At 45.6% G+C, this 22,722-nt stretch overlaps 1 protein-coding gene and 1 non-coding gene across 2 annotated transcripts in view; one reads left to right on the top strand and one right to left on the bottom strand.

Moving 5' to 3' along the window:
- Window positions 1-1,942: 1,942 nt before the first annotated feature.
- On the bottom strand, window positions 1,943-2,014 carry TRNAA-UGC (transfer RNA alanine (anticodon UGC)). Its single transcript has one exon. It is a non-coding gene; the product is annotated as a tRNA-Ala (tRNA).
- A 14,270-nt stretch (window positions 2,015-16,284) lies between these two features.
- LOC149435121 (protein Hook homolog 2-like) overlaps window positions 16,285-22,722 on the top strand; it is a gene marked incomplete at its 3' end in the record, with an annotated part of 51,234 nt that continues 44,796 nt past the window's right edge. Inside the window, exons 1-2 of the mRNA XM_089662990.1 lie at window positions 16,285-16,467; window positions 21,691-21,776. Of these exons, the coding sequence (XP_089519116.1) occupies window positions 16,420-16,467; window positions 21,691-21,776 (134 nt within the window). The remainder of the gene's footprint in view (window positions 16,468-21,690; window positions 21,777-22,722) is intronic.

Genomic DNA, 22,722 nt, shown 5'->3' with positions numbered 1-22,722 from the left:
TTACGATGATGATCACACACATCAGAGATTTTGGTTCCATTTTCAAGTCCTGAGCTAGAGAGTAGCGGAGGAAGGACGGGGTGAGGCCAGCCCTGCTGGACGAGAAAGTCAGTGCTGACAACCAGGCTGGGATGGACACCAAGTTGTCATGGGGCTGAGCGAGGGAGGAGGAGGAAAGCACCATTCAGGAGCTAGTACTGATGTCATTGGGGAGGTAAAAATATAGTGGTTGGATCCGTGACAGAAAACAGACACACACCGCCCCACCCCTCCCCACAACTCCTGCTGAGACGCACACAAACATTCTCCCGGAACACTTCCTGAGGGGCCCCCGAAGAACTGGGGGCTCCAGAGGCTGCAGTTTTACTGTGACAGTTTGAGCAGGATCAGCAGAGGGGGAGCTGGATGGGGAATCTGTCATCGTCAGCATGGGGGGATAAAGCAATATTACCAGGATGGTGGGGGTGGAGGGGAATCAGTAATTCTCGGGGGTGGGGGGGGGTGCGTCATGTGTCGTTACTAGGGGGAGGGCACCTGAAGGTGGAGGTTCATCTGTCATTACCTGGTGGGGGGGTCATCTGGCATTACATGTGGGGGAGGGGTCATCTGTTATTACCTGGTGGGGGAGGGGGGTCATCTGTCATTACCTGGTGTGGGAATGGGGCCATCTGTTACCCCGGGGGAGGTCATCTGTCATTACATGTTTTCGGGTTGGGAGGTCATTTTTCATTACCTGGTGGGGAGGGACGGGTCATCTGTCATTACCTGGTGGGGGGAGGGAGTCATCTGTCATTATCTGGTGGGGGGGGGTCATCTATCATTATCTGGTGGGGGGGCATGTGTCATTGTTAAGGGCAGGGGGTAGTCATCTGTCTTTACGGGAGGAGGGGGTCATCTATGATTAGCTGAAGTGGGGGGCTCTTGAAGGAGGGGGTCATCTGTCAATACCAGGAGGGCATGTGTCATTACCAGAGAGGGGATGTTACTTTTCCCTAATATCCTGCACCTCCATATCACTGCAGCCTGGCCATGAGAGAGGTAACTAGGTCCACATACAAGCCCACCACTTTCACCCAGCAGGCAGGCCACACTGATCTGCTGGGTGAAAATGGTGGGCTTGTATGTGGACCTGGAAGTCAGAAGGCCGGCTGAGTTTCCTTTTTTACATACAAACTCACTCCTTTCACCCGACAGCACAGAGTGTGGCCTGTCTGCCCCCGCCTTGTGTGCACGTGCAGACGGCAGCAGGTGAGAGACGAGAGAGGCAGCCACCATACAGCTATCACATCTTGGCGTGCGGTGGGACCATCCTGGCGCATGTTGAAAGGTAGTGGGGGGGCCCCAGGTCAACTTTTGCATCGGGGCCCACCAGCTTCAAGCTACGCCTCTGATCACACACAGTACAGAAGGTGCTGTATGGCTGTCTGTACACGGTATGGCTGTGCCTCTGTCTGTGCCTTCCAGAAAACAGAAATGGTGAGCCTGCCTGTGCATCGGGATCCCTGTGCTGCCTGTGCCCTCGACCAGCTCCCACCGCCTGGCTACAGCCCTGTCTTCTGCCCTCCTCAGTACTTACTGAGGGAGGGAGAATCACTCCGTCAGAGAATGACTATCAGGCTATAGCCACCTGCTTGCTGAAATTTAAAAATAAAGTCACTCTCTGCTCCTCGCCTCCTGGGCCCCTCTGGTGAACTGATGGGGCCCAGGGAAAATATACTTAATGTTACAGCAAGCCTAGGAGCCTGGTCAAACGCCTTCACTAGGACAAAGTGCTTTCACCATAGTTGAACAATAAATCACCCCGGCATTGGCATTTCACATGGTAGTAATGTCTGTCCATATGTGTGGAGCACTATGGCTGTGCAAACAATGTCTTGCTCACTTCTCTTTGATCATACAAGAGCAACCAAGGGACCATGCCATTTCTTCTTAAAGATAGACTAGGAGATGCCGGGAATTGAACCCGGGGCCTCACATATGCAACATGTGTGCTCTACCACTGAGCTACATCCCCCTTTGTCTTTGGATATACAGTATATTGACCAAAGGCATACCAAAACCTCCTGATTTATGGCCTGGAACACTTATTACAATAGAAGATCCCTTAATGAAGTAGCAAAATCTAATCTTCAGCTAGCACAGCTGGAACCTCTCGTAGGGAATCTCCATCAATCTCCCATGCAAAATATAGTTTACGTAGCCATAAGCCTGCTAGTATAGGGATATAAACCCTCATTTTTAGAGCACCTTCAGCAGCTTATTTAACCACCTCGGTCCCGCCGTAGGTATATATACAGCCTTGTATTGAGGTGGTTATACCAGGATCATGGTTGCAGCTACAAGCATGATCCTGATGGGTTTTTTTACAGCAGGCAATTCAATTTTTAGTAAAAATGATTTTACTAATCCAATTGAGTATTCAGCCCGGTTTCAGATTAACATCTCAAAGATGCCACTCCTCATTTTGCTACCATTGGGTCTGCTTTTCTGCATCAATGAAAGCCGAACTTCACCTAAGAGGTTCCACTCCTCCTTCATTGCCCCTCCTCTGCCACATTTGGTTTTGACAGGTACCCATTCCCACTTCCAGACAGATCGCTGCGGTATATCCTCCGGAAATTATCCACAGCAATTATATCCCCTACGGATGGGGGTGGGGTAGTAAAATCCGGCTGCTCTCAGTCTTTGGTGGTGACATCTCAGAACCCTCAGTGTCAGTGCCTGAAGGGGGCGCCCCATCTTTATCCAGATTACCTGAATCATACTCGCTGCTCTCAGTCATTGGTGGTGACATCTCAGAACCCTCAGTGTCAGTGCCTGAAGGGGATGCGCCATCTCTATCCAGATTACCGGAATCATACTCGCTGCTCTCAGTCATTGGTGGTGACATCTCAGAACCCTCAGTGTCAGTGGCTGAAGGGGATGCGCCATCTCTATCCAGATTACTGGAATCATACTTGCTGCTCTCAGACGTTGTTGGTGACATCTCAGAGCCCTCAGTTTCAGTGCCTGAAGGCTTCACTTCAGTTATTTCTAGGTTTCTCTGCTGCTTCTTGAATGTCCTGGTGTCAGCGGTCTCAATAGTAGAATCTGAAAAAACAAACACAAAGGGAATTAACTTAAATGTCTGAATAACGAGCAATATAATTGAGCAAACCAATGTGCATTCATGACTATAAATCTACTTCAAATGACCCAATTGGTCATGAATCAAGAACAGTTCGGGTCTTTACACATTTTTGGATAGAGCAGGGAAAGGTTAGAGTCGTACATTTTCTCTTACTTCCTGTACTGGGGACCAGGATCGCAGGAACAGGAAGTAGTGAGAAACCTCCCCAATGGGGGCACATTAATAAAAACCTAATAAGATATCAAACTCTTCCCCCACTCTATTAAAAAAACATTGTTCTCTGTGTCTCCATTGGACAGATTTCCTCTCACGTCCTCTGCCGAGGAACAGTCAACCACAGGAACATAGGGGAGCAGAGGATCGGGGAAGGAAAACCGCTTTTCTTGTCCCTTAGACACCAACAACTAGGGTTGCACCGAAACAGTTTTTTTATCAGCAAGTATGAGTACCTATACTTGTAGCTCAAGTACTCGCCCAAACTGGAGAGTTACGTAAAAAATAAAGAAAAACAAGCAGAATTTTCATTTTAAGTAGACTGACCCTGCCAATCAGCGAAAGAAGTACTTGCCAATACCGATTACCAATACCTTTGTGGTGCGATTTGAGCCCATTCAAAATAAATGGGCTCAAATCGTACTGCAATGAATCGCATGGAACATAGGGGAGCAGAGGATTGGGTAAGTAAAACCGCTATTTTTGTCCTCTAGACACACACAAGTAGGGATGCACCGATACTGTTTTTTTTATTAGCAAGCATGAGTACCGGTACTTGTGCTCAAGTACTTGCCAATACCGATCGCCAATACCGATCACCGATACCTTTGCAGTGTAATTTGAGCCATACAAAAATGAATGTTCCATAGGAAACCATGTTAAATGGACTGTGGTAGGTTTCTGCAAAACACAAAAAGCTCTAAAAAACGTTTAGGTGTAAACCAGGCAGATTTCAGTGTGTTTTCCCCCCCGCACCTACCTAGGGACACCACTGCTCCACAGTAGAAGACCCCCATATGATGAACAATAAACAAAATCTAGAACACTTACCAGTTATGTGAACGATGACCTTCTTGAATGGCTGACGCTGGATGTCGTCCACGGTGAGGTGGACCTCATAGGTTCCACTGTCTTCTAGGAGGACCGGGCTGATCACCAAGGTGCAGTCCTCTTCAGGTGAGAGGATCACATACAGATGAAACCTTTTACCTGGCTGTTTCTCCAGGTTGACCTTATTGATGCGTAGGATGGGTCTGTAGGGACCGCCTTCCTCCGGAGTCATTCCCCACTCGATCCCAATACTGCTCGAACCAGAGAGATCATTGGCAGTGAACACACACGGGATCACCAGTTTAGAGCCGGCTTTACAATGGTTGGGCACCAGCAAATTCCACACCCAATGCCAGGTACAGAAAGAAAAGAACCGTGAGCACTTTCAGAAGGCTCATTTTTTAAATTTGTCACACAAAAAAATGTGATGTCGTCACTGTCCTTGCTCGACCGCAGTGCTGCAAAACGAGCAGGCAGGAGAATTCTTGCCTGCAGCATTGCAAATGCCATGTCAACCAAGGGTTAAATCCCCCATGTTTTTTGTCCCATTGTATGAGTGCTGGTGAACGATTTCCTGCATTGCTGTAAATATAAGAGTGTAGGGAGACTGTAAACAGCTGTAACGGGTCCGGAGTCACAGAAATTATTTGCTTATTGGATTTTTTTTAGCTTTAAATTTTCAGATCTAACTGAGCTCAGCTAAAAATAGCTACAATATTTTTTCAGTTGGCCAAAATTAAAGGTCAAAATGAACGGTTGGAAATAAATGTCAGATTTGGGGTGCGTTCACCTTCAGAAATCAGCATGGCGTCCTGGTGGGAATTAACCCCTTGGTGACAATACAAAAGTTAATGTTTGCAATTTTGACATGTGTTAGTAAAACTGTGCACATCATCGCAACTACGTAGTGTATCCAGGTGGATGATACCTTGTTTTTTTCAGTACAAATTGGGCTTTCTTTAGGTGATAAATGGTAAAGGATAATTTCTATTATCAAAGGAAAACTGGCCCAAAATAGTAAAAAAAAACCTTTTTTTTAATGTAGCGATATATTTCTTCCTACTACCATAAACTACTACCAAGGAACAACCCAAAATAAATTCTCCTGCTTCTGACGATCACAGCAAAGTGTATGTTAGTTTTTATTTGTACCCGTAATAAGGCCCAAAAACAACAGTGCGCATTTTACTTTTTTTTTTATCCTACCTAAAACACAATGACAATAAATGACACTGATACTAATTTAAAATTATTATTTTTTAAATCTTAAAAAATATACTGACCGTGACTTTTTTTTTTTTTTTTTTTTTTTTTTTTAACTATACTGATCCTAACTTTTGACCCTGATCTTTGATCCTTCCCTTGACCCTGTCACTAACCCTGGAACTCACCTGGATCAAACCTTGAGCTAGCTATTTTTACATTTATGTTTTTTTTTTTAATTACTTATTTTTATTATTTTTACACACTTTTGTTTGTTTATATCTTTCTCCTCTGCAAGGAAAGAATGATACAATGAGGTTAATTTACTGAAAGCAAATAGACTGTGCACTTTGCAAGTGCAGTTGCTCCAGAGCTTAGTAAATGACGTAAAGTTTTACTTTACAAAGAACACCAGGAAAAATAAAAAAATAAAAAAACTATTTTTGCTTGCACATGATTGGATGATGGAAGTTAGCAGTGCTTCCCCTCATTTAGTAAGGGCTCATGTACACTGCAGCTGATAAACTGACGTTCAGGAGCTTTTCTGCCTTTTTTTCAGCAGCCCCTGAACTCTCCCTAATGTTTTCCTATGTGTCCATGTACATAGTTGTTTACAGTCGTTTACAGGCAGTTGAGTTTACAGTCGTTTTTTTTTTTTCTTTACGCACCAAACTTGCGTTTAGGAGTAGATTTTACCGGCGTTTCAAATGTCAAACGCTTGTAAATGCGGTTAACCGCGTTTATAAGTATTTCAGTTTAGAAGCGTTTTTTAACTGTTCCATGTCCAGATGCTGTCCAGAGCCTTTTTTCATCATCAGAAATGCATTCAAAGTGTTTTCCATGTATTCAAATGGACCCGGTACACCAGCGCAGTCAGTTCCAGGTTTTACGTGAAGGAAAAAAATGGTAGAACGTGCCGCATTATGCTCATGATGGGATCCATAGTGAATACAACCAGAAGACAGGTCATCTCAACACATACTGCTTCTGTTCCTCTGCTCTCTCTATTCCTCTCAAAATGTCTGAAATAGTTCATGATTTACTAATTTTCAGTGCATTCTGGGCATTTGGGAAGGTCTCCTGAGGTTATCTTTTAAAAAATAATAAACTAATAAATTTAACGGTCTTACCAAATTCCAGTCCAAATCAAATAGGAGAGAGTTTGAAATAGCCACATTTATAACCTGTGAGTCTACTCATGTAGTTTATGCTTTAGAATGTCCGTGTGGCTTTATATATATATATATATATATATATATATATATATATATATATATATATATATATATACACACAGTTGCAAGAAAAAATTTGTGAACCCCTTGGGATTACGTGGAGTTTTGCATGAATTGGGCATAAAATGTGCTCTGAACGTCATCTAAGTCACAACAATAGAAGAACACAGTCTGCTGAACATAATACTACACAAACATTAGATGTTGCCATGGTTTAATTGCACATAACATGTAAACATTCACAGTGCAGGGAGGAAAAAGTATGTGAACCTTTGGATTTAATAACTGGTTGACCCTCCTTTGGCAGCAATAACCTCAACCAAACGTTTCCTGTAGTTGCAGATCAGACCTGCACAACGATCTGGAGTCATTTTGGACCACTCCTCTTCACAAAACTGTTTCAGTGTAGCAATATTCTTGGGATGTCTGGTGTGAATCGCTCTCTTAAGGTCATGCCACAGCATTTCAATCGGGTTGAGGTCAGGACTCTGACTGGGCCACTCCAGAAGGTGTATTCTGTGCTGTTGCAGCCATTGTTTTGTTGAATTACTTGTAAGCTTTGGGTCATTGTCCTGTTGCATCTCCCATCCTCTGCGGACAGACAGTCGTACGTTTTCCTGCAAAATGTCTTGATAAACTCTGGAATTCATTTTCCCATCAATGACAATAATCCGTCCAGGCCCTGAGGCAGCAAAGCAGCCCCAAACCATGATGCTCCCTCCGCCATGTTTTACAGTGGGGATGAGGTTTTGATGTTGGTGTGCTGTGCTTTTTTTTTCTCCACACATAGTGTTGTGTGTTTTTCCCAAACAACTCAATCTTGGTTTCATCTATCCACAGTATATTTTGCCAGTAGTGCTGTGGAACATCCAGGTGCTCTTTTGCAAACTTCAAACGTGCTGCAATATTCTTTTTGGACAGCAATGGCTTCCTCCGTGGTGTCCTCCCATGTACTCCATTCTTGTTTAATGTTTTCCTTATTGTAGATGTGTCAACAAAAATGTTAGCATGTGCCAGAGATTTCTGTAGGTCTTTAGCTGGCACTCTGGGATTCTTCTTTACCTCATGCAGCATTCTGCGCTGTGCTCTTGCAGTCATTTTTACAGGACGACCGCGCCTAGGGAGAATAGCAACAGTGCTAAACTTTCTCCATTTGTAGACAGTCTGTCTTACCGTGGACACATGAACATCAAGGCTTTTGGAGATACTTTTGTAACCCTTTCCAGCTTCATGCAAGTCAACAATTCTTGATCGTAGGTCTTCTGAGAGCTCTTTTCTGCGAGGCATGGTTCACATCAGACAGTGCTTCTTGAAAGCAGTAAACTCAAAACAGGTGTGTGTTTTTTAAGGGCAGGACAGCTGTCAGCAACACATTCAATATCATCACACTGATTGGAGTCAAGGTTGGCTCACTCCTGGCTCCAATTAGCTCTGGGAGAAGTCATTAAGCTAGGGCCTCACATACTTTTTCCTCCCTGCACTGTGAATGTTTACATGTTATGTGCGATTAAACCATGGCAACATCTAATGTTTGTGTAGTATTATGTTCAGCAGACTGTGTTCTCCTATTGTTGTGACTTAGATGACGTTCAGAGCACATTTTATGCCCAATTCATGCAAACCTCCACGTAATCCCAAGGGGTTCACATACTTTTTCTTGCAACTGTATATATATATATATATATATACAGTCATGGCCGAAATTGTTGGCACCCTTGATATTTTTCCTGAAAATCAAGTATTTCACACAAAAAAGGTATTGCATTAACACATGTTTTGCTATACACATGTTTATTCCCTTTGTATGTATTGGAACAAATATAAAACAGAGGCAGAAAAGCAAATATGACATAATGTCACACAAAACCCCAAAAATGGGCTGGACAAAAGTATTGGCACCCTTAACTTAATATTTGGTTGCACACCCTTTGGAAAACATAACTGAAATCAGTCGCTTCCTATAACCATCAATAAGCTTCTGACACCTCTCACCCGGAATTTTGGACCACTCTTCCTTTGCAAACAGCTCCAGGTCTCTCTTATTGGAAGGACACCTTTTCCCAACAGCAATTTTAAGATCTCTCCACAGGTGTTCAATGGGATTTAGATCTGGGCTCATTGCTGGCCACTTCAGAACTCTCCAGCGCTTCTTTGCCATCCATTTCTGAGTGCTTTTTGACGTATGTTTGGGGTCATTGTCCTGCTGGAAGACCCAGGATCTTGGACGCAAACCCAGCTTTCTGACACTGGGCCCTACAGTGCGACCCAAAATCCTTTGGTAATCCTCAGATTTCATGATGCCTTGCACACAGTCAAGGCACCCAGTGCCAGAGGCAGCAAAACAACCCCAAAACATCATTGAACCTCCACCATATTTTACCGTAGGTACTGTGTTTTGTTCTTTGTAGGCCTCATTCCGTTTTCGGTAAACAGTAGAATGATGTGCTTTACCGAAAAGCTCTATCTTGGTCTCATCTGTCCACAAGACGTTTTCCCAGAAGGCTTTTGGCTTACTCAAGTACATTTTGGCAAACTGTAGTCTTGCTTTTTTATGTCTCTGTGTCAGCAGTGGGGTCCTCCTGGGTCTCCTGCCATAGCGTTTCATTTCATTTAAATGTCGACGGATAGTTCGCGCTGACACTGATGCTCCCTGAGCCTGCAGGACAGCTTGAATGTCTTTGGAACATGTTTGGGGCTGCTTATCCACCATCCGGACTATTCTGCGTTGCAATCTTTCATCAATTTTCCTCATCCGTCCACGACCAGGGAGATTAGCTACAGTGCCATGGGTTGCAAACTTCTTGATAATGTTGCGCACTGTGGACAAAGGCAAATCTAGTTCTCTGGAGATGGACTTGTAACCTTGAGATTGTTGATATTTTGCCACAATTTTGGTTCTCAGGTCCTCAGACAGTTCTCGTCTCCTCTTTCTGTTGTCCATGCTTAGTGTGGCACAGACAGACACACAATGCAAAGGTTAAGTGAACGTCTCTCCTTTTTATCTGCTTTCAGGTGTGATTTCTATATTGCCCACACCTGTTACTTGCCCCAGGTGAGTTTACAGGAGCATCACATGCTTGTAACATTCTTATTTATCCGCAGTTGTGAAAGGGTGCCAATACTTTTGTCCAGCCCATTTTTGGAGGTTTGTGTGACATTATGTCGAATTTGCTTTCTTTCCTCCCTTTTTTTGTTTTGTCCCAATACACACAAAGGGAATAAACATGTGTATAGCAAAACATGTGTTAATGCAATACGTTTCGTGAGAAATACATGATTTTCAGGAAAAATATCAAGGGTGCCAACAATTTCGGCCATGACTGTATATATATATATATATATATATATATATATATATATAGGCTGAACCAAAAGAAATCTGAGAATTAGGATTTTGGAACATTTTAAAAACAAAATGAAAGCCTATAAATATCATAGTGTGTCTATGCATTTTAGAAAATATAACCGAGATCCCACTTGTATTAAATTTTGGGGAGTTGATTCCGTTCCAAGTATGTGGCGTGGGTCAAATAGAATAAGGGAATTATCTAAGTGTGAAACCAGATGGATATATATAACTGAAGATTTGACCCCTAATGGTCTAAATGTCAAATTGGATTTGAATTGTATTAATAGTGATTATTAGTTTATTTTAATTATTGTATTTTATTTTAGGTTATTAATAATAATAATAATATGATTGTCTGATATCTGGATGATGGATATTTGCCATTATTATTTGTATATTCAAAGAATGGTATTAACAATTTGTTAATCGAACATAAGCTGGCCCTAATGAGTAGTTTTATACTCTCCTCTGATAAGGTGTCTAAATAAGGCAATCAGTGTAGTTTGCGTCATCCTGTGTTCAATTGTCAGAAAGTGTTGTTATGTTAATCTATGCCAACCAATGGGAGAATATGCGGCTCTATAAGAGCTAGCTTAATCCACTGCTGATCACACCCTCGGACGAAGTCGTGTGACGAAACGCGTTAGGGCATGATCCAGCAGTGATGCCATCACGTACGCCGCCATGACATGTCCGGACCACATGACTGCAACCGTGTTATTTGTTGCAGGCTGGTTAGACGCCACTCTGTGTGCTGGAAGCAGTGTACTAAGCGCTGCAGGCTAGAAATGTTGTTTTAATCATAAAAGTTTTATATTTGCTTACATAATGTGAGTGCGGTTTTAAGGGGGAATTTGTTGGAATAAAGTTTCTGAAACGTTATAACGCTATGGAGAGTGTTTCCTATCTATTCACATGTGGCTCACGCTTAGCATGATAGAGATTATTGAGATTATCTGATGAATGAGTATTAATGATATGCTGCTGATTTACTTCACATCCATTGATATACAAAGATATGCTGGTTTATCACCAGTATCTGGTGAGTTTGCACTTTGATGGGGTGTTGAGCACTGGATCATTCACATTGGTGGAGGATTGATTATTTTCTGAAAGAAAGATTCCATATCTTCATTGAAGGAAGATCATATAATATGTATATGGACTTTATTTGATGGACTTTATGTAGGATCAGTTATTTGATATTCACTATATAATTTATTTATAATTTTTTTTGTGTCACACAATTTCACTTTATTTGGTGGTTGGTTTTTTAGAAATTATTTTTATTTATTTTGTATTTTAGTTGTAATTTGAGAGCGCTGCTATTGTGTTTTTTTCCCACATATATATATATATATACCGTATTTGCCGGCGTATAAGACGACTGGGCGTATAAGACGACCCCCCTACTTTTCCTGCTAAAATGTAGTGTTTGGGCTATACTCGCCATATAAGACTACCCCTCTTCCAGTGCACACCAGTGGGAGGAATAGTGCCCCATCATCGGTATCAGTGGGGGGAATAGTGCCCCATCATTGGTATCAGTGGGGGGAATAGTGTCCCATCATTGGTATCAGTGGGGGGAATGGTGCCCCATCATTGGTGTCAGTAGGAGGAATAGTGTCCCAACATTGGTGTCAATGGGAGGAATGGTGTCCCATCATTGGTGTCAGTGGGGGGTGGAATAGTGCCCCATCGTTGGTGTCAGTGGGGGGTGGAATAGTGCCCCATCATTGGTGTCAGTGGGGGTGGAATAGTGCCCCATCATTGGTGTCAGTGGGGGGTGGAATAGTGCCCCATCGTTGGTGTCAGTGGGGGGGGGGGGGGGAATAGTGCCCCATCGTTGGTGTCAGTGGGGGGGAGGAATAGTGCCCCATCGTTGGTGTCAGTGGGAGGAATAGTGCCCCATCATAGGTATCAGCGGGAGGAATAGTGCCCCATCATTGGTATCAGTGGGAGGAATAGTGCCCCATCATTGGTATCAGTGACACCAATGATGGGGCACTATTCCTCCCACTGACACTTGCTGACTCTGTTCTCGTATGGTGCTGCTGCAGCCAGCATATGTGGTTGCAGCAGCACCTCTACACTGACCACTTACCTGCTGGTCCTGCACTCGATTTTTCGCGCGGCCGCTCGGCTCCACCCTCTCGCCGGTGATTGGCCGCCTGTGTGCCTTTCCTGAGCTACAGTTCTGGCGGCCAATCGCTGGTGAGGAGGCGGAGCCGAGCAGCCGCGCGAACTCCAGTGGCCAAACTGAAGGCGCAGCCGCGCTTCCTGGACCGGATCGTCGTGGGACCAGAACCAGGTAAGAAATAGCCCCTGCCCACCCCTGTACTTAGTGTCCCTTCATGTCATGTTATACCGGCGTATAAGACGACCCCCGACTTTTGAGAAGATTTTTAAGGGGTAAAAAGTCGTCTTATACGCCGGCAAATACGGTATATATATATATATATATATATACACATACACACATACACACACACATACACACACACACATTTATGATCTTTTAAAAACGCTTCTAAACGCAAATGTGCGTAAACATGATATGTAAACGTGGCTAAACTGACGTTTTTATTAACCTACGTTTTCCAGCAGTTTCCATCGTTCAGTAGAGTTTTCCAAACTCCCCGTGTACATGAGCCCTAAGCCACTGCACTTGCAAAAGTGCACAGTCTATTTTAGTAAATCAACCCCAGTGTATCTTTCTCTCCATTCAGAAGAGCAAGAAAACAAATAGGTGGGCTATACAGTGACTGATCGTTGTGATAGCCAATCAGAATCTATCACAGCAATCAGGTGACTGGGAACTGGGAGTCCCAGGTCACGATCGTTAGTACGAGACCCCAATGCCTGTGCGGGGGACGCATTTGTAGCGGCTGACTTTTATTTTTTTGGGAGGTGGTGGTAGGGTTGCCACCTCATCCCTTTAAAACCGAACATATATTATTTCTACAGGTTCTGTGGCTGATCATTAAACTCACTTAGTGCCTTCTCTGCATTACATTAGTATCAGAGCCTGTGTACATAATATGTGTTCAGTTTTAAAGGTGGCAACCCTAGGTGGTGGGGGCCAAAACACCGCTTAAGTGGGTGAGAGACAAAACTGGTGAAATCTCTCTACTTCCTACCTGAGTAACCTGATGGGTGACAGACAAAGCAGGAAGTGAAGCGAAATCTCCCCGCTTGGTTTCAGACTATACAGGAAGCAAAGTGAAATCTCTCCACTTCCTACCCGAGTGACCTGATGGGTGACAGACAAAACTGGAAGCAAGAAGAAATCTCCCCGCTTGGTCTCAGAATATACAGGAAGCAAAGTGAAATCTCTCTACTTCCTACCTGAGTAGTGACAGACAAAGCAGGAAGTGAAGAGAAATCTCCTCTTTGTGGACACAGCATCCTCTAATTCACATTGTTCTCAGAACTTTGACACTTTTGCTTCTATGACCCTAAGGGATGTCTGCAGCCTCTGGCTACTCATAAGCAATGTGTTGGGAATGCACTGTGCTCTCTAGGCGTGTGTCTGACACGTCACATACTTTTAACCTCTTCCATACCGGGCACTTTTCCCCCCTTCCTGCCCAGGCCATTTTTCAGGTTTCAGCGCTTTCACACTTTGAATGACAATTGCGCGGTCATGCAACATTGTACCCAAACTAAAATTTTATCGTTTTGTTCACACAACTAGAGCTTTCTTTTGATGGTATTTATTCACCACTGGGGTTTTTATTTTTTGCTAAATTAACAAAAAAAAGAATGAAAATTTTGAAAACAAAAACATGTTTTTCTTTGTTTCTGTTATAAAAGTTTGCAAATAAATAATTGTTCTTCATAAATTTAGGCCGAGATGTATTCTGCTACATGTCTTTGGTAAAAATAACCCAAATTAGGATGTATTATTTAGTTTGTAGGAAAGTTATAGAGTTCACAAACTATGGTATAGATCTGAATATTGATCAATCCTGAAGTACTGACAGCCAATCTAATTTCTTGAGGTCCAAGAATGTCAGAACAGGACAGATATCCCCCAAATGACAGGACGGTACAGATATCCCCCAAATGACAGGACGGTACAGATATCCCCCAAATGTCAGAACAGTACAGATATCCCCCAAATGTCAGGACAGTACAAATATCCCCCAAATGTCAGGACAGTACAAATATCCCCCAAATGTCAGGACAGTACAAATATCCCCCAAATGTCAGGACAGTACAGATATCCCCCAAATGTCAGGACGGTACAGATATCCCCCAAATGTCAGGACACTACAGATATCCCCCAAATGTCAGGACAGTACAGATATCCCCCAAATGACCCCTTTTTGCAAAGTAGACAGTCCGACGTATTTCTTAACATGCATGGCGAGTTTTTTGAAATTGTAATTTTTTTGTCATCATTTTTCGGAAAATTAAAACAATGATTTTTACCATTTTTTTTTTTACATACTGGTCACCAGTGCAGTACAGTGTCATCATATAACTGGCATGGCGGTGATCAGGGACACTGACTGGTGACAGTACAAAAAAAAAAAATTGATAATTTTTTTTATTTTTTTATTACATTTGTTTTCTCATATTGCAGTATGGCCAAAGTAGTATAATGTTACCATAGTAACATTGTACTACTTTGGGGAAGTGATCAGTATTTTTTTTTTTTTTTTTTTTTTTTTTTTTTTTTTTTACACAATTTGCTTATAGCAAAGAATTACTTTGCTATAAGCAAGCATTTACCTGAATGACATCGATTCATTCAGGGTTTTTTTTGTGATTAGCTGTGATTTGGCCACAGCTAATCACGTGACACAGCTGAGCTGTGATTTGCCCAGCTTGTGCATGTGATTGCTGGGACCATTCACAGCTACACACTTGTGTCACTCAATGGACGGCATGAAAGGAAGCCATCCATTGTATACAACTGTCATGTGATCTGCTGTGATTGGTCACAGCAGGTCACATGGTACTGGCAATGGGGCCGGTGTAGCGGTAAAATAGGTATCCTGTTAAGATATGTATCCCCTGAAGCAACTGCGTATGTGCCGGTTTGGGGGAGGGGGAAGGGTAGTGACATGGAGAAGACAGTGACATGGGGAGAGGGCAGTGACATGGGGAGAGGGCAGTGTCAGGCACATGCGGGAGCAGTGACATGGGGAAGGCAGTGGCAGTGACATGGGGTGACATTGTCAGGCACATGGGGGAGCAGTGGCAGTGACATGAGGGGGGAGGGAACAGTGGCAGTGATATGGAGAGGACAATGGCAGTGACATGAGGGGGGACCGTGTCAGTGACATCAGGGAGGACTGTTCTCCCCGACGTCGCTATCACTGTCCTCCCCATGTCACTGACACTGTCCCCCCCAAGTCACTACACTGACACTGCAACCTCCATATCACTGACAATGTCCCCCCCATGTCACTGACAATGTCCCCCCCCATGTCACTGACAACGTCCCCCCCCATGTCACTGACAATGTCCTCTGCATGCCACTGCCACCCCAATGTCACTGCCCCCCCACCACATGTCACTTCACTGCCCACCCCCCATGTCACTGACACTGCTCCCTCCCCATGTCACTCACACTGTCCCCCCCCCATGTCACTCACACTGCCCCCTCATATGTCACTGCCCCCATATATGTCACTGACACTGTCCCCCCCCCATGCCACTGACACTGCTCCCCCCCAGTCACTGCCCCCCCATGTCACATCACTGCGCCTCTCCCCCAATGTCACTGCCACTGCCCTGCCCATGTCACTGTTCCCCCCCCCATGTCACTGCTCCCCCCCAGTCAATAACACTGCCCCCCCCCTAAGTCATTGACACTGTCCCCCCTATGTTACTAACACTGCCCCCCCATGTAACTGCCACCCCCCCTAAGTCATTGACACTGTCCCCCCCATGTTACTGACACTGCCCCCCCAAATCACTGACACTGTCCCCCCCCATATCACTAACACTGTCCGATGTCACTGCAGACTCCCCCCCCCCCCCCCATGTCACTGACACTACCCGATGTCGCTGCAGAGAATTTGGCATGTAACAGCCCCCGCCGACCACTCGGCATGTAAAGGGTTAAGTTACCTCAGGTACAGATTCGGGTGCAGTAGTTCTATATTCGACTGATGGTGCCTGAAACCGGAACATGCGCAGTGTCTTCAGGGGAATACACATCTTCACGGCATACCCATAATCAGGCATCGATCAGAACAGCCCTTACAGTGAGGGCGAAGGCCCCTTTTCAGGAAGTGTTGCCAATGGCCACACTAAAAGCCGTATGCTGATTGGAGAATAAGCGGAAGAGGGCGGGAGTAAGCAGGTGACGCTCAGTGGACTGCAGCCGTGGCTGGTACGGTGGCCGGCGGAGGACAGAAGTGGTTTGAATTTGGCTTGGCGTGGCCTAGAGTGATCCCCCCGGTGTACGCGAAAGGTGAACAGGCGGCCAGAGAGCGGAAATGAGCGGCAGGAGGAGAGAGGAGCAGAGTGACCCCCTGCTGACATGGGTACATGGTGGGAGTGGGTGCGGGGAGGGGGCAATGTGACTTCTTTCCTCATACCTGATACCCCAAATAACTGTTTATTACCCTCCCCCCCAGGACTCTCTATTACTCCTGTGAGGGGTGCTCCATACCACACCTGCTCCGCCCATACCGGCACTGCACCATATGTCACCCTGCACAGACCAGGAGACTTCACTTAAAGCAGAGCTCCACCCAAAAGGGGAAGTTCCGCTTCAAGGACTGGTCCCCCCGCTCCCCATTAAGGATTGGCACCTTTGGGGAGCGGGTACCCGAATTTCACAGGTACCCACTTCTGGTCCGATCGCCTAGGCAATCGGAAATGGAAGGTGTCCTCCCTCCCTGTAGTTTTTTGTGACACGTGACAGGTCCCAGGAGACTACAGGACCATTCATGAAGTACAGCGCTACTCGCACATGTGCAGTGGGTACCCGGCTGTGAAGCCGCAAGCTGTCACACACTGAAGATGCCGGCCTCCTGGAATACAGGACGGCCGGTGAAATGGACTGCGGGGGACACACCGCGGGACCGAGGGACAGGTAAGTGGCTGTTTTTTAAAAGTCAGCAGCTACAGTTCTTGTAGCTTCTGACTTTTTTATTTTTTGACAGGGTGAGTGGAACTTCGCTTTAAGTATGAACTTTAAAGGTGAATCTGACATTCACCAAACATTCGCCACAATAAATCTTCAAGGTGCCTAGGTATTAAATGAGAGCCCATGTGCGTCCAAAGCCATCGCTCCTGTGAGTCCCAGGTAGGTGGTGCGTCTGACCTGGTACATTTGGCATCCTATGCATTCAGGCGCATGCGTCCAGAACGCAGATCTTCCGATTGTCCCTAAATACAAGTACCGCGCAGTCCGTCCACAGCATAGTTTAGGCTGCAGGGAGGGAGCACTGAAACACTGGGATTGGGGGCACTGAAACACTGGGATTGGGAGCACTGAAACACTGGGATTGGGAGCACTGAAACACTGGGATTGGGCGCACACAGGCTCAACGCCTAATGTGCAGGGGACCTTACAGGGAAATTTCTGTTCACTTTGGAGAGATTTTGTCCCCTTTCACGCGAAGCGTCCAATCCGGTCCGCCTGTCAGTTTTTCAGCCATTGGAGTAACACCACTCCACGAGAGTACGGCCGATTCCGATCCTTCTGACAGGTGCTGACCCGGCTCATCACCGCAATGAATAAAAGGAGATGGCCGCACTCTGCAACAGGATGCCGTGTAATGCTTCTTTATTCCAACGTTCCCAATCCTGTGCCGTGTATCTGCCTGTGTCCATTTTGGAATAAAGAAGCATTGCACGGCATCCTGTTGCAGAGTGCAGCCATCTCCTTTTAACTTCCTGTCAGTTTTTCAGATGGACCTGATCAGCCCCTACCTCACCCCTATGGACTGGCGTGTTTAACCCCTTGCCTACAGGGCACTTATATCCCCTTCCTGCCCAGGGCAATTTCCAGCTTTCAGCGCTGTCACACTTTGAATGACAATTGCGCGGTCATGCAACACTACCCATATGAAAGTTTTATCATTTTTTTTGAGATAGAGCTTTCTTTTGGTGATATTTAATCACCTCTGGGATTTTTAGTTTTTCTTAAACAAACCAAAAACCACTGAAAATTTTGAAAAAAAAATTTTTTTTCTTAGTTTTTGTTATACAATTTTGTAAATAAGTGATTTTTCTCCTTCACTGATGTGCGCTAATGAGGCTGCAGTAATGGGCACTGATAGGCTGCACTGATGGACATTGATAGGTGGCACTGATGGGCACTAATGAGGAGGTACCTGTAGGTTGCACTGATGGGCATTGACAGGCATCACTGATGGGCACTGAAAGACAGCACTGATACGCGGCACTGACTGGCACTATTAGGCGGCACTGATTGGCAGCACTGATAGGTGGCACTGATTGGCATTGATAGGTGGCACTGATGGGTGACATTGAAAGGCAGCTCAGATGGGCACTGATATGTGGCATTGATATGCACTGGTATGTGGCATTGATGTGGCACTGATGAGCACTGACAGGTGGCACTTCTGGGGCCACACTGATCATCAGTGCCCTGATGATCAGTGTAGATGTCCCCTGTCAGCGTGACAGCTCGAGAGGAGAGAAATGGCGATAACCGGCATTTCCGTGTTTACATGTGAGCAGCTGTGATTGGACACAGCTGATCACATGACCGAGCCGACATCTTCGGCTGTTTCCGTGATCCGCTGTGTCCGAGGGACACAGCGGACCGGCGATCTCCGCGCTCCCTGAGCTGCGCATGCGCAGTGAGAATGGTAGGACGTCATATGACGTCCTATCAGAACGAGAGAACCACCTTGCGCCCATCATTGTACTATAGGGCGGGCGGAAGGTGGTTAAATGTACTTGTGTTGTCCGTTTACATCCGCTTAGCTCCAATCCGCTCCTGTTTAAAAAAAAACAATAAAAATAAAATAAAGGGATCCATCTTTCTCTGTCCAGGTGGATGGAGCTGGAGGGCAGTCGGGTGTAAACAGACAGCGGAGTTTGTTTACTCCCAGCTGCCCATAGAACAGAACAGGCTGTGTCTATGAGCAGACATGGACCTGTCATCTGCCCGCGAATAGATCCCCTGCTGATCTTAATGGAGTTCCACCCCCTCCCCCCCCCTTATGTAAAAGGGGCCTTTCTCTTATTTCTTGTTGCATCTCCAGGACAGGAAGTAAAGGGAAATCTCCCCAGTGAGAAAGTGACAGAAAAGGCTTGATATAGTATGTAAAGTAGAAGTCCACTTTTTAACTTGTACAGACAGGTAAACGTATAATAAAGCTTACCTATAGGTGCAGCGAATATCTCCTAAACATGCACTGTTTCAGAGATATTCACACAGCCGGTGATGTCACTGGGACATGCACTCTGAAGTGACAGCATACCCGTGCCATACCTTCAGAGCTCTGTGCTGGGGCTCCTGCGCACTTGTGTGGGAGTGATGTCATTGCTGTCCTGGCCATTCATACAACCACAGTCCGCAAATCTGGAAGGAAGACAGGGTGAGAGCCATGACAGCGCTGCACTGGAGGGCTCCATGCCCAGGTAAGTCTCTCATAATGTGCAAGTATGTGATGCATACTAGTACGTTAGGACTTAAACATGCAGGGGCCGTTCCTTTTTTTCTTGTGGTGGTTTACAATACCTTTAAAGTGGCACATCACCTGAAAAGGGACATTCCACTCATCCTCCCTGGACCCCACCGACCTGAACAACCCTAGACCCATCTCCCTGCTGCCATTTACTTCCAAACTCCTTGACCGCTTAGTCTACAATCGCCTAAGCGCCCACCAGACTGACAACAACCTCCTCGATCCACTACAGTCTGGCTTCCGTCCCCCACACTCCACCGAAACCGCCCTACTCAAAATCACTAATGACCTGCTAACCGCCAAAGCTAATGGCCACTACTCAGTGCTCCTACTCCTTGACCTCTCCGCGGCCTTCGACACAGTCGACCACCCCCTCCTTCTTAATAAACTACACTCCCTTGGCATCAGAGACTCCGATCTCTCCTGGCTCTCCTCCTATCTATCCCAACGCTCCTTTCGCGTTGCCTATAACGCTACCACCTCCCCCTCTCTCCCCCTCTCTGTTGGGGTCCCTCAAGGCTCTGTCCTCGGGCTCCTTCTCTTCTCCATCTACACCTCCTCCCTTGGCAAACTGATATACTCCCACGGCTTCAACTATCACCTCTATGCCGATGACACGCAAATTTACCTCTCGACCCCTCAACTCACCCCTTCAGTCTCCGCCCGCATCACCCACCTACTGAATGACATATCAGACTGGATGTCACTCCATTTCCTCAATCTGAACCTTTCCAAAACCGAGCTCCTGATTTTCCCCCCAGCCCGTGCGCCCCCCACCCTCTCCTTCACGACCAACAACGCCACCATCAGTCCCACCCCACAAGCCAAAGTCCTAGGTGTCACTCTAGATTCAAACCTGTCCTTCCAACCCCATGTCCAATCCCTGGCAAAATCATGCAGGCTCCACCTCCGTAACATCTCCAAAATACGTTCGTTCCTAACCCCAGACACTACTAAAGTACTCATTCACTCCCTTATTATCTCACGTCTGGACTACTGCAACTCCCTCCTCACCAGCCAACCTCATCACAGACTATCCCCGCTTCAGTCTATCCTGAACTCAGCAGCCAGACTCATCCACCTTACCAACCGCTCCGCTTCTGCCACCCCCCTCTGTCATTTCCTCCACTGGCTTCCGATTGCCCAACGCACTAAATTCAAACTACTAACATTGACGTACAAAGCCATTCATAACGCTGCCCCAAACTACCTCACTGACCGGATACCCAAATACCACCCTACCCGTAATATTCGCTCCTCACAAGACCTCCTACTTTCTAGCTCCCTGGTCTCCACTTCCCACGCCCGACTGCAGGACTTCTCCAGGACTTCCCCCATCCTCTGGAACTCACTACCCCGATCCATCAGACTGTCACCTACCCTCCTCACCTTTAGGCGCACCATGAAAACCTATCTCTTCAGGGAAGCCTACCCTGCCCTCACCTAACAGCTGATCTCCTCCCACCACTCCATCCCCCACAGCCACTTCCTCCTGTACCACTCTCCCCTCCCTCCTAGATTGTAAGCTCCAAGGAGCAGGGCCCTCGAACCTCTCGTATATTGTTTTGTTACTGTATTGTCTCATGTACTGTCCCCCACTATAATGTACAGCGCTGAGCAAACCTTTTAGCGCTATATAAATACTGTGTAATAATCCTCCTCCTCCCACCTCTATTAAAGTGGAACTGTACACATAACACAAGTAACCTACATTCCACATAAATAATTATGCTACCAAAGGTATTCTGTGCTGTAAATTGCCTCCAGCATTGCTTGTTCCTTCTGACTGGAGGCTGCAGTTTCAGTTGTGCTTCCCATTGGGCAGCACAGTCACATGGCTGCACTGACCATTGATTGCAAGCATTATGATGAATACTTACAGGCCTGTGTGTCCCTGCCCCTGCAGCCTCCTTGGATGGGGGTATTCTAAGAGAATGAAAGAGCGGGGCCACATCGTCCAGCTAGCATTTTCAGGTGACTAGTAATGGTAGCTTTCCGTAAATGTAGTAACATCCCCTACATGCTGCTGGTAACAATGACAGTAATTGCACTGATCATGCATTATAACCATTTGTGAATTTTTTTTTTCTTTTGTAGATGCAAACTTTTCAAGTGTCGGGTCCCTGCACATCTTATGAGGACCTGACAGGCGGTGTAGCTATTGCTCAGGTCCTGAATGTCATGTGAGTAGAATCTTGTGGGTTCATATCATTGGTTCATAATCAATATGGGATATGATCTTATTACATCTGTGGCAGTTGCACTCGCAGTCCCACCCTGCACAGAAATATTTCAGCTTGCAAGACAACAATTTAAGCATCAGTAGATTGACAGTGATCATCACTGGAGCAGGTTACTAGAGCAGACAAAGTGGTTGTGAAGGCTTTTTACTTTAATGCATTCTCTGCAATAAGGTGAAAAACCTTCTGTGTGCAGCCCACCCTCTTGTTCTTGCATGAGCCCAATCTCGATCCAGCCCTGTGCCTGAGAGCAGCGGCTCTCTCCCTCCTCCTAGACTCAAATATAGCAGCACTGTACAACTGCCAGTCACAGCCAGTGAAGAGGGTTTAGGGCAGAGACGCGCTTTTTAAAAAAAATTTTTGCCAGTGGCCACACAGAGCGTGGCTTTGGAGCAAGCTCTCATGAGTGCCCCCACAGCAAGCAGCTTGCTATGGAGGCACTCAGTGGGGGCAGAAGAGCTAGCCACAGTAGCTGCCACCATGTGTTTTAGCAGAATTAATCAGCAGAATTTCATCTGTCCACAGCATCAACTGTTGCAATTTGACCTTAAAAAATGTGTATAATACTTGCTGTCACGCACATACAGGAATGTAACAGAAATTCTACTACAGTAGCTCTTCACAGAGGCAAAGTGCATTTCATTTCTAGTTAGAGCATGCAGAGATTCACCTTAATGATTTTAAATTAAAAGAAAAAAAGGCGGCTCAAGGAATATTTACAGAAAAGATATTCCAAAATGGTATAAGCAGCAGTAAAGTAAAAGTGTATAAAAGTAAAAATGCTTGGGTAAAGTCTGTCAGGTATTTGGTTCATTGTAGAGTTTGGATCACTTGCAGACTAAGTCTAATCCAGTGGGCAAGAGTCACTTTCTGACTCTTGCCTACTTTC

The sequence above is a fragment of the Staurois parvus genome, unplaced genomic scaffold (assembly GCF_062004578.1).
Source record: "Staurois parvus isolate SC_StPar_1 unplaced genomic scaffold, SC_StPar_1.0 ptg001601l, whole genome shotgun sequence".
Taxonomy (NCBI): domain Eukaryota; kingdom Metazoa; phylum Chordata; class Amphibia; order Anura; family Ranidae; genus Staurois; species Staurois parvus.
The sequence above is the reverse complement of the archived record's forward strand: the minus strand, read 5'-3'. Positions and strand labels throughout refer to the sequence as shown.